This window comes from Lonchura striata, chromosome 9, assembly GCF_050655825.1.
Source record: "Lonchura striata isolate lonStrDom1 chromosome 9, ASM5065582v1, whole genome shotgun sequence".
In the NCBI taxonomy this organism is placed as follows: domain Eukaryota; kingdom Metazoa; phylum Chordata; class Aves; order Passeriformes; family Estrildidae; genus Lonchura; species Lonchura striata.
Window position 1 is genome coordinate 8,190,633 of NC_140711.1, and position 13,962 is coordinate 8,204,594.

A 13,962-nucleotide genomic window follows, 5' to 3' on the forward strand; every position below is an offset into this window, starting at 1 on the left:
TCTGCAGCATGGACAAGCACGGTGCAGCTGTGGGAATGCAAAAGCTCGCTCAGCACTGGTGCTGCCGCTCAGTGTTGCTTCTCTTGTACTCATAGCAAAGGACAGTAAATGTCTCTGCATGTTGCAGTGTCTGAAGCATTATCCAAAGGGCTCTTTTTTATGCTGGCTGGTTTGCCCTGCTTTCAAACACAGGACCTGCCATCATTCTGCTGCACATCATTCTTTAGCTGCATTGGTGCCAGTTAAGAAACCCCTGTGACAAGTGCAGTGGTACGTGAGGACTGTGACGGGGCTGCTTCCTCCATCTGTCAGGTGCTGCTGGAGCTGCTGCTGGCTTCTTGGGCTGAGGCACTGTGGGGTTGGGCTGTGAGATGGTTCTTTTGACCACACCAGGAATCCCTGGAGCCCTCTAAACTTGTTGATGTTTTGTATCAAGCAGATCTCAGCCGTGCTGGAGCACTAGGTGACTTAAGATAGTCTGTTATTCTGCTGTGAAAAAAAAACAAGCCTTTTGAAATATTTTACTGTATCCAGCATGCTGAATATTAAGAATTTGGCTTGCTGGAGATTGGATGAACCTTGGGATTTTTTAACACCACTTGTGGCAGGGGTCTCATGTGAACAGGAAGGAAGGATGCTATACTCTGTCTCCATGGTGGTGTTTGTGATGAGAGCAGGGATACACAGACTTTTCCACTGTCAAAGTGGGAGCTCTTTCTTATAGCAGGATGTTAGAGATGCTAAGGTGAAAGGTGCATTGGGTTGTATTTTTGTTTGGCTATAGCAGAATGCATCCTCCTGTCCCTACTTAATAGTTTTCCCTGTTTTACATCACTTCTGGTGTCAGCATGGCTGGAAAAAGATGAAACTTGCATATACAAACATAAACATATTAAGAACAAGTATTATAGACAGATATTGTCTACAGCTATTAAGCTGTGTGTTAACAGAGTTTAATGTCTGCAGACAGTAACAGGTTAACAGCTGTGTGTTAACCTGCCAAAAACCTTTGACTATATCTTGTCAAATTTTCCAAGTAAGCCCAGGTATTCTGGTATTCAGGATTGATTTGTTCTATTGCTTGTTGATGTCATTTTGGTTTGTCATTGTCTTTTCTGCATGCTGCTGCATGTATACTCTTTCCTTGCCCTCAGGGCAAGAAGCAAAGACAACTTCGTGGATAATCATGGTTTTGATGAGACTTTGAGAGCTTGCTTCCTTTTTAAAGGCAGACCTAATTCTGAATTTGTTGAATGATAGAGTGCTGACTACTGTAAGCTGTAGAAGCTGTTGGACAGGTCTGTCAGTGACAGTAGGAGATGCAGGCAGACTTTTACTATGGCCTGAGGATATAAATCTCTTCTGACCACATCTTTTGCTGCAGTTAGCTTAAGACCATGCCTGTAAGTACTGCTAAATCACCGTTGAAGCTTACTGTTACCGCAGCTTGAGTACAAAATATGTTGTGCCCATGGAATTCCTCAGAATTTACTTGTTTGTCACACTTTGAAGGTATGTTTTCCTTCCTCTTGTACTGTCAACTGTTTTCCTAAAGTAAAGCTGCTTGCTTGCTTGCAAGACCATAAAACTTCAATGAATTTGTCTCAAATCCCCACAATTGTTCAACTGTATTTGACTGAAGTAGCTTGGTGTGATAGTAGTGGGGCAAGTGGAATCATTTGGATGTTTAAGGACTAAGGTGTTGATGTGCAGGGTCTAAAGGCAAATCACAGGTAACATCTCTTCAGCTAGAAAACCTGTCCCTTGTGAGGCAGTGGGCAGGGGAAGTGGAAGGCTCAGTGTTTGGAAAGTGAAGTACTGTGTTCTAATGTACTTACTTGCTTTTAGCTAGAGAGAATTTTTGAGGCAGAGAAGAAGCTATAGGGGTCTTTTAATTATTATTATCACCGTAATAATAATAATTGTAAGGTGTAGCAGGTAATGTGAGTGGTCTTGTCTCAGCTGTCTGAGAAGCAGAGGCTGAATTGTGTGCTTCATCAGCCATTTTGAGACCTGACAGACTTATGCCAGCATAAGGCCTGAGTGCACTACTTTTAGCTCCTCTCTGATCTCAGGTGGTGTTGGTGCAGCTGCAGATTAAGTATTTTTGAATGGATAGGAATTAGGAAAGAGATGAAATGAGCTAAGAGGAGGAAGATGTGTGTGAGGAAAGGCAACTGCAGGACCTTGCTCCCACTTCCTAAGCAGTGCTGAGGCCTTGGCTGGAACCAGCTGAAGTGGTAGTGTCATCTCATTGTCACTCAGCATGGACCGAGGCACAGGAATACTCCAAGTGCTCCTGGGAGCTGAGGGTGTGAAACCAAGGAGCACAGAACCTTTTATAAGCTCTGACAGTGAAATGTGCTTCTTCCTTTGAACTTGACCTTTCATTTCCAGCATCACATTACAACGTTCAGAAAGCTGGAGGGTGGATGAACAGGCCATTTTCCCATTTCATTCATCAGTTCTGTGGGATTTCCAGCCTGCCAGCTTTGGTATGTTGAGCTCTCTGTTTACCAGACAGGATTTCAGCAGCGTCCTTGGGTGGCATCAGGAGAACTTCTTGTTTAGACTAGTTCAGTCTAAGTTCTGTTTACTTTCACACGCAATTTCTCTGTAATATTTTCAGTTTTATAAGCATTTATCATTGCCTTGAACTTTTTAAGACAAGTTTGCAGTGTATATTTCACGAGAGTTGCAAACAGAGTGAGCAGCTCTCCAAACTTTCTGGGAAGCTGCCTAGCTCTGGTAGCGGAGATATGTCAAGTTCATTTATATTCTGAAAAGCAGTACAGATGAACTGGTGTTGAGCTTTATGCTGCAGTGCACAGACTGTTCAGTACCTGAACTAACACATTTCCCTTTTCTGTGCTGTGTACCAGATATAGGTGATGCTTTTGGTGCTATGGGAAGTTGTGATTCTCTTTCTGACCAGTAGCCTTGAGGTCTTGGAGCCACCCTGCAGGGTAAAGGAAGGAAAAGAGGGGGAAGCAAAGTGTTTCTCCTGTTTTTTTGTTCAAGTTTCCAGAGTGTACTACACTGAGTCCTCAGACATATGGTGGGTAGCATGGGCAGCTGAAGAAAGCTCATTTTGTTTCTTTTTGTATTGCCTATTAGATAAAATGTCCATCTTATAGGTAAAGAAGTGGTATTTTTATTTCTGGAGGGCAAGTGTTTTAAGGTTTCCCGAGATTAGAGTGAGGAAAATGAGAAGTTTATTAGTTTGAAATACAAGTATTGAAAGAAGTATTATGATAAGAAGCAAAGCATTTCAGTAAAGCAATATTGTAAGAGAAATAAGCAAGAAATGAGGAAAGAATTTTCCGGAATTCATTACTTAATTCATATTCTGTCTGTGTCATCTTCCAGTAAAACATATTAAAATGTCTGTATGTTTTGTTTTGCTGACTTCTAAAAGGCTGTCTGAAAGAGGACATTTTAGGATCTTCATGTGTCATAAATTGTGGCTTATGCTTTGATCCAGATAGAAACTGGGAACTCTTCACCTAAAGAGAGTGAGAACTGTTCAAAAGAAGTTTTTGTGATTGAACTGAAACTGAACATCTTGAACACAGGTTTAAGGGCATGAATTTTCTTGGATTCGCAGTAAGCATATAGTAGTTTCTTCTCTGAGCACCAAGACACAGGTAGGATTTTAGGCTGAATGAATGTTTCTGTCCCTTAATCTACATTCTGTTTCATGTGCACTTCAGACTCGTCTATTTTGACACAGTTTGGGAAACCTCCCAACACTGTTTCCAGTGGTGTACTGTAACTTTGCCTTGCTGCTGGAGAGTTTTGGGTGTTGTATGAAAGTAACAGCTGTTACTTCCTTGTTAAAAAAAAAAAAACAAAACCCAAAAGCCAACAAACCCAAACTAAAAAACCCCACTGTACAACAAAACAAAGCACAAAACCACACGCACTTGAAGCGTTTCTCATTCATTCTAACTATAGATCAGGTTCCAAGAACTAAAGAACTAATATTAAACTTTTGCATGTTTTGAGAGCTTGGATTTACTTAGACCACATCACTAAAACATTTCCAGGCTTCTAATTATTCTATCTAATAAAATTAGAGGGAAAAAAAAAAAAAACTTAGGTATTGAATGTTTTGGTTTAATTGCTTGCTTTTTAAAAATAAAACTTAATTAAAATATTTAGAGTATTTTCCCTTACCCAAAACATCTCGTTTCAGAAAAATTGAGTTTTAACTTTGGAGGAGTACAGGATTATAAATGAAGACTATGAAATGTCTGTCTCCAGATTACCTGATTAGGAAATCCAGTATACCATGTGAGACACTGCATAACTTTATCTTCTTTAATTACAAATCTAGTCTGATTCTTTCTGAAATAGCAGCTATACCTGCATGTGTAAGAGAAGGCACAAATGAGATATAGAGAGTTTTTCCCTATTCCTGGAAAGCTTAAGGTTTACCCTAGATATTGGCACAGCATCATTGAAAATTTCGTGGCATGCTACTGTCCCAAGTGAACATGTGTTCCTCTTGGAATGCATTCTTTCAAGATCTCAAATGCACCAACCATTATTTGAAGGATATTTTATTAAGTCTCCACTGAAACAGTTTGTTCCCTGCTTTTTCTTTACTTGATGGGTCGTTGCTTCTTGTTTCACTAAGAATTTATATTAAGATGTTTCTGTTTGGTACTGCAGCCTGGTGGGATATTCATCCAGGGGTAGTTGAGATTCAGGCAGAATAGCTGAGGCGGCAGCACTGTTCCACATCAGCTCCCATGGTTTGTGGTCCCTCCTCACATGTTTTATATAAAACACTTCAGAAAGTAATGAACTTCCTGTGGATGCCTTGTTAGTAGTGCTGCACCTCTGAGGCAGCAGTGCAGTGCTTCCACAGGGTATGGGTTTTGCAGTCTGCAGGCCCTGGACCACACCTGGACATGAGAGCACTTACATAGAGGAGGAGGTGTAAGCTGGCTGCTCTCCTCTCATCCAGAGAGGAAAAGGTTGGCTTGATGGCTAAACATTACCACTTCAATTAGGCAATTGATTGTTACAGGATTGCTTCATTTGGTTTTATAGGAGAACATTTTGTTTCCTCACCATTTCATTGCTAAGTTGAAAAGTTTTACATCTGATCACTGTTCTGATGTTGTGGTTTGCCTTTTTTAAGAAAGGAAATGCCCTCTTAATCACATGATGCTTATATTGAGCACATTGCACTTGAGACTTGCAAGCTTTAGTAAATTTATTAATGTAATTTTCTAGTGAGGAAAGGTGATGCCATCTGCAGTTTCCTATAGGGAAAATGTAGATACATACTTGTATTAAATGCAAGAAATCACCTAGGTCATCCCCAGACCTGGGAACTTAGGCAGGTGGTGCAAGCTCCAGGTAATGTCTTACCCTGTGGGACAGCTACCTTCATGATCTCTGAAAGACAGAGATGTGTCTGATAAAACAGGCAAGGCAAGCTGCCTGCTCTTGGAACTGCTCTCAGCTGAGGCAGGGCAGAGCACTCTATAGATCTGTCATTGAGGCTTTATTAAAAATCAGTGTTCTGGGAACTCACACCATCCCCTTCTGTTCTGTTCAGCTGAAAGTTAACAAAATGGTGTTCTCAGGGCTGTGCTCATCTTTTTTGTTGTTGCTGGTGCTGATCAAGAAGTCTTTGGCGTGATCAGAGGTATTTGCAGGACATTAAAACAGGGGAAGTGGAAAAACAAATTAAAACTTTGCAGTATCCTTTAAAAACGATGTTAAATAGATGAGGAAAAAAAAACTTAAAAGCATAGGTTGTTTAATACATAAATATGGAAAATCTGATTACGACAGTTGTTACAGATGAGATAAAAATAAATTCTAAGATACCTAAGTATTAATTAAATGGCTGAAGGCCAAAAGCCGCTTTCTGCTCTCAATCTATTTGAATACTAGTTGGAGTAAAAGGATGAGGATTTGCTTCTGCATCTACCAGTCCCTACCAAACAAGACTCCTTGCAGAATTCAGTAGCAGAGGTGATGGGAGTCCTGACACAGTGGGAGGAAGCTGTCTTTCTTTCAGCCTCCTCAACACAAGGGCAAAGGATTCAGTTTTCTTCCTCAAGGTATAACTTTCACTTTCCCATATCCTGAAGTTCTCTTACTGGTACTTTCTGCTGACTTTTCCTTCCACTTGGCCAAGGTCTCCATGACGTTCAGCGGTGTGGGAAGGATGGGGTGGTGATGAGTGTGAGGATGAGATCCGCAGCTGTATTCTGCATGTGCTTTCCCATACGTTCGCTGTTCTGTGCTCGCACTGGTCACACTTCCCCACCTGGTACTTGCATGTCAGATGGCCCTGACAAGCCCACGATGGTGAGTGCCTGGCTCCTTCTGCTTACTGGTGAAGTGGATGGGGGGCTTAGACTCGTGATTTTGGTAGTAACTTGTTGCTCTGAATACAAGAGCTTGTGATTTAGGCTATGGGGGTACAGGCTGCAGCATTAGAGGGTTCTGTATACAAGCTATGATTCCAAATGAGGTTTGATTGTTGTGCCTCAGCAGAAGAGCCACATGCTTCTGAGTTCAGACAGGGGATTCTGTGGTGGTGGTGCATAGCTTGTGATAGACAGAAGGTTTTATAGTTGGTAATGTGTTTTGACATTTTTTGTGTATGGGAAAAATGCCCAAGGAAGGGATGTAGTCATGTATATATAATTTTAGATGGTAGAAAAAATAACAGTAGAACTTTTCATTTTGGCCTTAAATGTATGAAGTTCACATTTAATTAGTACAATTTTATATATTTATTCCACTCCAAAATTTTAAGCTATTAAACTGTTGCTTTCTTGGCTTTAGCTATCTCTGTGGATGGGTTTGAGCCCTTATCTTTCATCTTTGCTATAGTTGGCTGGTGTTTTGTGCTCAGTTTCTCCTCTTATAATAAATATGTTTGGGAAGGATGCTGGGAGCCTATGGAAAGCATCCTGAGGCTTAAGTAGTTAGTGTGCCAGGAGTTGACCAGCTCCTAACTCATCCTGCATCGGTGTACTGGTGTGATTTTTATTCTCCCTTCTAAGTAGCTGACCAGAATATTCATCTGTTTTAATACTTTTCTTGGAGCTCTCTGACAGGGCTCATTTTACCAAGGAGCTGTGCGTTGATTCACTGTATGTTATATTTCCTTTCCCATATACATTTTTATGTGCTCTCAAATTATTTTTCATTTGGTAATTTGTTCACTTTAGGTCTGTGACTGTGCATCCCTTTCAGGAGAGTCATAGCAGCTGAACCTGATATTGAAAGAAGCCGGTTCAAAGACCTGTTCTTTGTTTATTGGCTGCAGCATTAACTAATGAAGAATGAAGTGTGTGACCATTTATCTGTGCCAAGACAAATGAAAACCTTTTCAGTATTTGATGCCAATTCCTGTTTTTTATTGCGGACAAGGAGAATGAGCTTGCATTACCTGTTTCAGTGACATCTCAGCTACTCCATGGATAGGTTGCTGTGCTCTGCTCTGAATTCTGCTGTCTCAGGAGTTGCAGGGAGGCTGTAGGAGAGCTGTCGGCCGTGCTTGCCTTAGTCTCTCACTGCATGTGCCGAGTCCAGCTCATTCAGCAGGTCTTGAGGTTACAATAGAGGAGAATTGGGAGGATGTTGTTAGGAGAGTTTTCTTAGGCTTTCCCATGTGGCTGTACAAGGGTCTGTACTGTAACCCCCTTCCTCAGTTGTAGTGCTCATCTTCTGTTGGTGGGCCTCCAACTCATTGCCCCAGCTTCTATTTTGACAGTTGATTCCAGCTTTGACTTTTTTTTCTTCTCTTCTTGAGTCCTTTTTTTTGCAGTGAGTTCTCATAATGTGTTGCTCTTTTGATGCCAGTGAAAGAAATCCTAATGCAATTTTTACTTTTTCAAGAGCAAAGTGCATTTAATGGAGAATTTCCAAACAGGACTATGCGACTTGTAATTACCTTGTACTCCCCTATAGATCTGTATAGCTCTCTGTGTGTTCCATCGTTGGAATTGCTTTACTGATCCAGATTTCCCCCGTCCAAGCTTCCTGGAGTTAATTTCCAGGGTGTGACCACTGTCTGGTGAAGGATGTTGCTCTCAGATTAGCTTGTTAACCCCTACCCTTTTGACATTTTATGTCTTATTCTGTGGGGTTGGTTAGATTTATTCCTGTAGTTTCATTGTTGGATTTACTGTGTTTTATTTGATTTCTAAATATTAATTAGTTTCACGTTTATGAGGAGGAGGAGAGCTTTTATGACACCATCTACTAAAACTGTTTCATCCACAAGGTACAGCACTCAGATTTGTACCTGCCCTAGCATGGCATGGCCATGTTGAAGTGCCTGCAGGCCTACTCCTGTCCTTTTTGCCATGGTTTACTCAAAATCGGTGACTAGATGAGGTTGTTTGGTCCCTGGGGCTCAGCTCTCTCTAAAATTGCCTAGTAATTATCTATAAAGATAGCCCAGTTCTGCATATACTTTTGCATTTTGTTTTTTCCTCTCTGCATTTGGTGCTTTGTTGAGTCAATTATTTGTTGTTTGGAATCAGTGTTTTGTGGTACATACAGATAGAAACTATGTGTGTCTTAAAAGTTTTTACATTCTAAAGACACATGATCAACAGAGAAATCCACATGCTGGGGACTTCAGGTTTGGGGTTCTTGAGTTGCTATTTAGATAGCTTTGTTTCATTGTGCTGTTACCTTGTACATAGTTCTTTTTCTTCATTGGAAAGATGTGTCAGTGAAGCATAATTCTTGTTTTTAATATGCTGCACTGAGTATTTGCCCCTAAGAATATGTTATGATCTCAGTAGTGAAATAAGTTGCATTGTTCTTCCTCTGTCTCTATCAAACATGGTTTGGAGCCTCCCTGTGCTGAGGGACACTTGCCAGCCTGACAGCTGGACATGCTTGATAGTCACCCTCAGTCTGGCTAATAGGGCTTGTTTTCCAGATTAGGAAATCAGTTTTATTAAGAGCCCTACTTCCAAATGGGGCAATAGCTTTAAGCTTCAGGAAGGGATTGTCTACTCCTGTGTTTCATTTGGTGAGCACTACTATGTGCAGGAGAACAAGGGATGTAATCTGAAAGTAGCTGAAATCTGACGTGATACTTCCTAACTTTTAGTAGAGTCACTCATCAGTGTAGAAAGCACTTAATCTGTGTCACACTTAATCTCTGACCACCTGACATGGGTTACTGGGTGCAGAGACACCTCAGAGGAGCAGTGCTGCCAAAAACACAACTTTGTCATGTTGGTTTTCTGAACAGCTCCTGTTAATCTTTTGGCTACTTGTTCTTACAAGGCCGGAAGGGGAAACAGTGAAGCATAAGGCTCTCTTTCTTTTAAGTTCTTTTTTTAAGTCCTATGAGTTGTTTGAAACCATTCCTGTTTCACTGAGGTCAGTGGTAAAACTTTTCTTTTGTCAGTTCAGGATTAGGCCTGCACCCTGCATCCATTTTGACAGGAGAAATCTGAGAACATATTATTGCTGTTCCTAAATGTCAAGTTTTGAAATGGGATGAGCTGGGGGAAGGGTTGTGTATTGCTTGCCATAAACTGAATTTTTTTCTACAGGAAGTTGCTGTTCTTCAAGGCCAAAGATAAATACTAAAATGTTAGAAATTTCCTAGGCTTTGCCTTTCAGTTATCTAATCTTGTTCTTTTCAGACTTCCTAAGACACTCTGCTATGTACAGTGTTGTTTTAAAGTGTCAGTTTTTTCAGTAACCTTTTTTACACTGACTTGCAATATGATAAAAGGGATCAGTGTTGAAACCACTATCACATCATTTTACACTTGATCTGAGACAATAATTCATTTTTTCATAGTGTTGTCCATGCCCATGGAATGCCATGCCACAGGACACCACACTGGAAAGGGACTCAGCTGGATAGAAAAGTCTGCACAGTTCCATTGCAAACAATTTTAGTATTTATCCTGGATAGGATGTGGATAATTATATGCGCATCCTCATAGTGTTTCAGGGCAGTAGCTTTTCCCATAGGATCCAATATATGATACTAAAAATAGATTTAACACTCTCTTTCCATTATGGGAGAAGCAATTTCACTTTTATCTTGATGAATTACATGCCTAGTAATCTGATCAGAGTAGCTCTTCAATTAAAAATCTGCTGAGAGGCTGGGGAGCAGGAGTAGCTGTTCACCTCCCCCCTTTTATTTAATTTGTGTCACTTTGCAGCCAGGTCCTCTCCCCAGTTCATTTTCTGCAGCTGCATTCCTCTGCAAGTAACAAGTCCTTTGGCTGTAAAGTCAAAATAGAGGAAGAGAAAGGCAGTGATGTCTACATCATTTTATAAAGTCATCTTGATCTTATCTCTGGCCCTTTCCGCCCAAACCCACCAAACTGTGCTGAACTGAGTGCCTATAAATAGCCTGGCTGCTCTCATGCAGAGACGGGCAGCGCTGAACCAGAGGCGTGTTTGCTGTGAGCAGAAGGAGCTGCTCTGGCCTTTCATGTCTGAGCTGGGTAGCTGTGAGGTTTTCCATAGATAGAGCCTGGCCATGACAGGAACTGCCGCTTAGGCCGGAGCATGGTGACCTCTGCAAGTGTAGCGTTTTGGTAAAGACAAAAAAAGGGTGTAAAAGAGGAATGGAGGAATGCACGTCTTGTGCAGAGGTGAGTAAGTCCAACTCAGGTGAGGGAGCAGGTGGGAGCTGAGGGAAGGCAGAGTCATTTTGCTGAGAGTTACTGTGCTGGTGGGCTGGGCAAGAGTTTGGGTCAAGTGATGCTGCCTGAACCTGGCGTGTGTAAGGGCTCTGGCTGACCCCAGTTTAACCATAGCTGTAAACAAACATAGCAACAGAGCTCTGCAATCTCTTTCTGCAAGTTGCTGGTTTTTCATCAGCCTCCTGACTGACTTGATATCTTTGGGCTTTTCAACTGAGGAGTCTTCCCCAGGATTTTTAGTTCCTCTCTGATTTGGTTCAGGGCTTTGCAGAGTTCAGTAGCTGCTTTCACATATTTATATGTGTTTTTTTCCAGGGAATGCAAAAATTACTCCATGTTTCTGTCTTAAGCTGGAATATCTCCTGCCACTTTCTCATTTTCTTCCCTGTAAAAAAATAAGCTGTAGAAATGTGGGATTTCTTTAATGTTGTAATTTGGATGCTGGTACTTTACATTTCTCTTTGATACTCAGGTGCTGGACATTAAAATAACTTGTGAGAGAAATATATATTTTAGTGGGTTTCCACAGAGTTGGCAAGTGCTGTTTGTTCCACTTGACAGAGGGGGGATAAAACCCCAACGCCTTCCCAAATTTTCAGAGTGAAAATTGCTTTATTGGGAGCTCATAAAAAGTCCATGGCAGAGTAGAAGCATGAATGCATCTTTCTGGGTTCCAGATGAGTGCCTTCAGCTCTGGCCTTGCCTGCAGGGTTGTTTCAGCAAGGGATGCTGTTTGGTTAGTCTTTGCACTTTGTCTTCTCTTATGCTGAAGCTTCAGCTAAGATAATGTCTGAATTTTGGGTTATTTACATAACACCAGCTCTGAGGTGGTTTAACATTTTGTTCCTGGTTTTTGCTATGGTGTGTTTAGCTTCTGGATCCTAAAGCCACTACTAGATGCTTTATAGCTTCTTTGAGTATATTCCTGCTGCTGTATCCTGTGAAAATGAGTGCCAGGATGCCTTTCAGTGACTGCTTCAGAGCTGTGGGGAGCTGCTATGGGAAACTGCCGTTTCCTTATAGGAGCTTAATCCTCAATTGTGCATTTTTATTTTCTCTTTCATTCTAGTGGAAGTGGTGTGGAGTTTGGCATTTCCCAGTTTGCCTGAAGCAGGCACAATAAGTTGATGTTTGCCTGAGCACTGGCAGGTATTTCTTCCACTGTGCAGGTGGCTTTGTGCAACAGACCACTGGGAAGCAATGAGGCTTTTAGGGTTTGCTAACCTTGGAGCTGGCCAGGGCCCAGCATCCAAGGCAGATGCTGTTCTTCCAGGAGACAGGGGAGCTCTCCCCCTTTTCTATTTCCCAACACAGTGGAGAAAGATTGTAGTGGCTTCTATATCTGACAGCTCTCTTTAGGATCTGGTGGAATGTGGACCCTGCTCTTTCTCAGCTGATTTGTGAGTAGAGGCCTCACCATGGTGGTCCAAACCCTGTGATCTCTCAGGCCAGTTTGAGGATAGCTCAGTCTAGCAAAAGAGAAGCATATATTGTCAGACGGATGTTTCTCCTTATAGTCAGCATTTTTTTCAAAGTGGTTTTTGAGGAAGCTTTGAGCTTGGCAAGGGCCAGTGTATGTGGAATGTATCAAAATCCACAGCTGTTCCAAAAACTAAAGGCGCGCATTAGAAATATATATAGTATTTAAAAAGCAAGTTTAATGCCCTGGAAGGAGTTCTAAAATGAACTAAATCCTGTGGATCAGTAAGAGTATTTATTTTGTGTGCTGTATTAGCCTGGCAGTGTCCATTTGGTGCTGTTTGTGAATTGATACTTATCAGCGACCTGACTGTTACAAACCTGAATTCCACCGAGACCTCTGGTATGTTAAAGCTATGTCATTTTCCTGGCACCAAGATACAGAATAACCTGTCTTACAAGATTGTCAGACCATTTGTGTCCTGTGTTTTAACTGTGTGTTTATCGTGTTGGGCTCTCTCAGCAAGAAGTAGGTTCCTGCAACTCTTTTGGGGAGGAGAAGTAGGTTTCTTGTGATATCAAGGCATGACATAGCACTGCTTGCAGCTCCTGGGCAGTATTTCCAATCAAGAATTTGGGGTTGGACATTCAGCTGCGACTTTTTTGTCTTTCTGAGCTGCAGTTCTTGAGATTATTTTCATGTAGCTGTTGGTATTCAAACCTGAATTAAGTATATGTGGATTAAATCCATACCCCCACATATGCGAAGTATATGAGCAAGCATATGAGGCTGTGTATGCTGATATGTCAGTCTAGTTATAAAGCAGTTAAAGAAAGAAAGTGTGCATAGACAGTTTTGGCACTGCAGCCCTGGGAAATGGCAGCTGGCCAGAGAGTACCGAAGCAGGGCCAAGACTATCTGAAGAATACCAAATGCTGATGTTGGATATAGCTCACTTCTTTGCTCTGGTTTCACTCTTCACCCCCTGGGCTTGCACCTTGCCACCTCTGTGCCAGGTAGATGCTGGTTTGCAAGGCACAGCTGGAGGTAGAGACAGATATCCTAGGTGTGTTTGTGCTGGTAATCAGATGCCAATTAAATGAAAGGTGCAATTACCTGTGACTGAAATCCGACCTCGGTGAATTTAACTGTTACACTCCCCAAATCACTGTTAGATTGGAAACACTCATGCAATTTTAAGTTATTTATCTTCTTTGGTATCGTGATAGCACTGGAGACAAGGGTAAAACCTCACCGCAGTGTGGGCTGTTTGTTCATGAGAGTCGCTGCTCAGTTTTGCTGAATGAATCTGTGAAACGCTTCCAGCAGAGGGCACTGAGGTTATTGGTCTCCAAGTCCAGTTGTGCCCCTACAGGTGTGTGCTGGGGAAGCAGAAAATGTGCCTGTTAGTAAAACCTACGTTTCACTGCTCTCCTCTGATGCTTTTGTAGACTGTCATAAAAGAGGGAATGCTAATGAAACAGACCAGCTCCTTCCAGCGCTGGAAGAGACGATACTTTAAGCTGCGAGGACGAACGCTGTACTATGCAAAAACTGCTAAGGTAAGGTCCTGACAGTACCAGTGAGGCTAAGGAAGGAAGTCAGTAGAGGGGCTTTGGAGGCAGATGGGTGTCAGTGGGGAGGCAGCCCTCAGCAGAGAAAAGAGCTCTTTAGGCACTGGTCTTCAGGCTTTGTAGCTAACTAGAAGATCCCTGTGTTTTGCCTCACACTTGGAAATCCTTAGTTTTGAAATGAAGCATCTGCGGACCTGTGACACTGATTTTTCCACATTTTTTTCTCCCTTTAGTGCACGTTAGTAGGGAACGGAATCTGAATCAATTCTGAAAGAAGAGAATATGAATGAAA

The 13,962-nt window shown here is 41.8% G+C and overlaps 1 protein-coding gene across 8 annotated transcripts in view; it reads left to right on the plus strand.

Annotated features, from left to right (window-relative positions):
* DGKD (diacylglycerol kinase delta) overlaps window positions 1-13,962 on the plus strand; it is a 59,574-nt gene that overhangs the window by 3,946 nt on the left and 41,666 nt on the right. For 6 of the 8 annotated variants that reach the window (XR_014957165.1, XM_085587067.1, XM_021544386.4 and 3 more), the window contains one exon: window positions 13,548-13,658. Coding sequence is in view for 7 of the 8 variants with exons in the window: in XM_021544386.4 (XP_021400061.2) it covers window positions 13,548-13,658 (111 nt within the window). In the remaining variant the exon portion in view is untranslated. Of the gene's footprint in view, window position 1; window positions 6,337-6,378; window positions 10,626-13,547; window positions 13,659-13,962 lie in introns of those variants that run through there. The other 2 variants (XM_085587064.1, XM_085587066.1) reach the window with 2 other exon arrangements.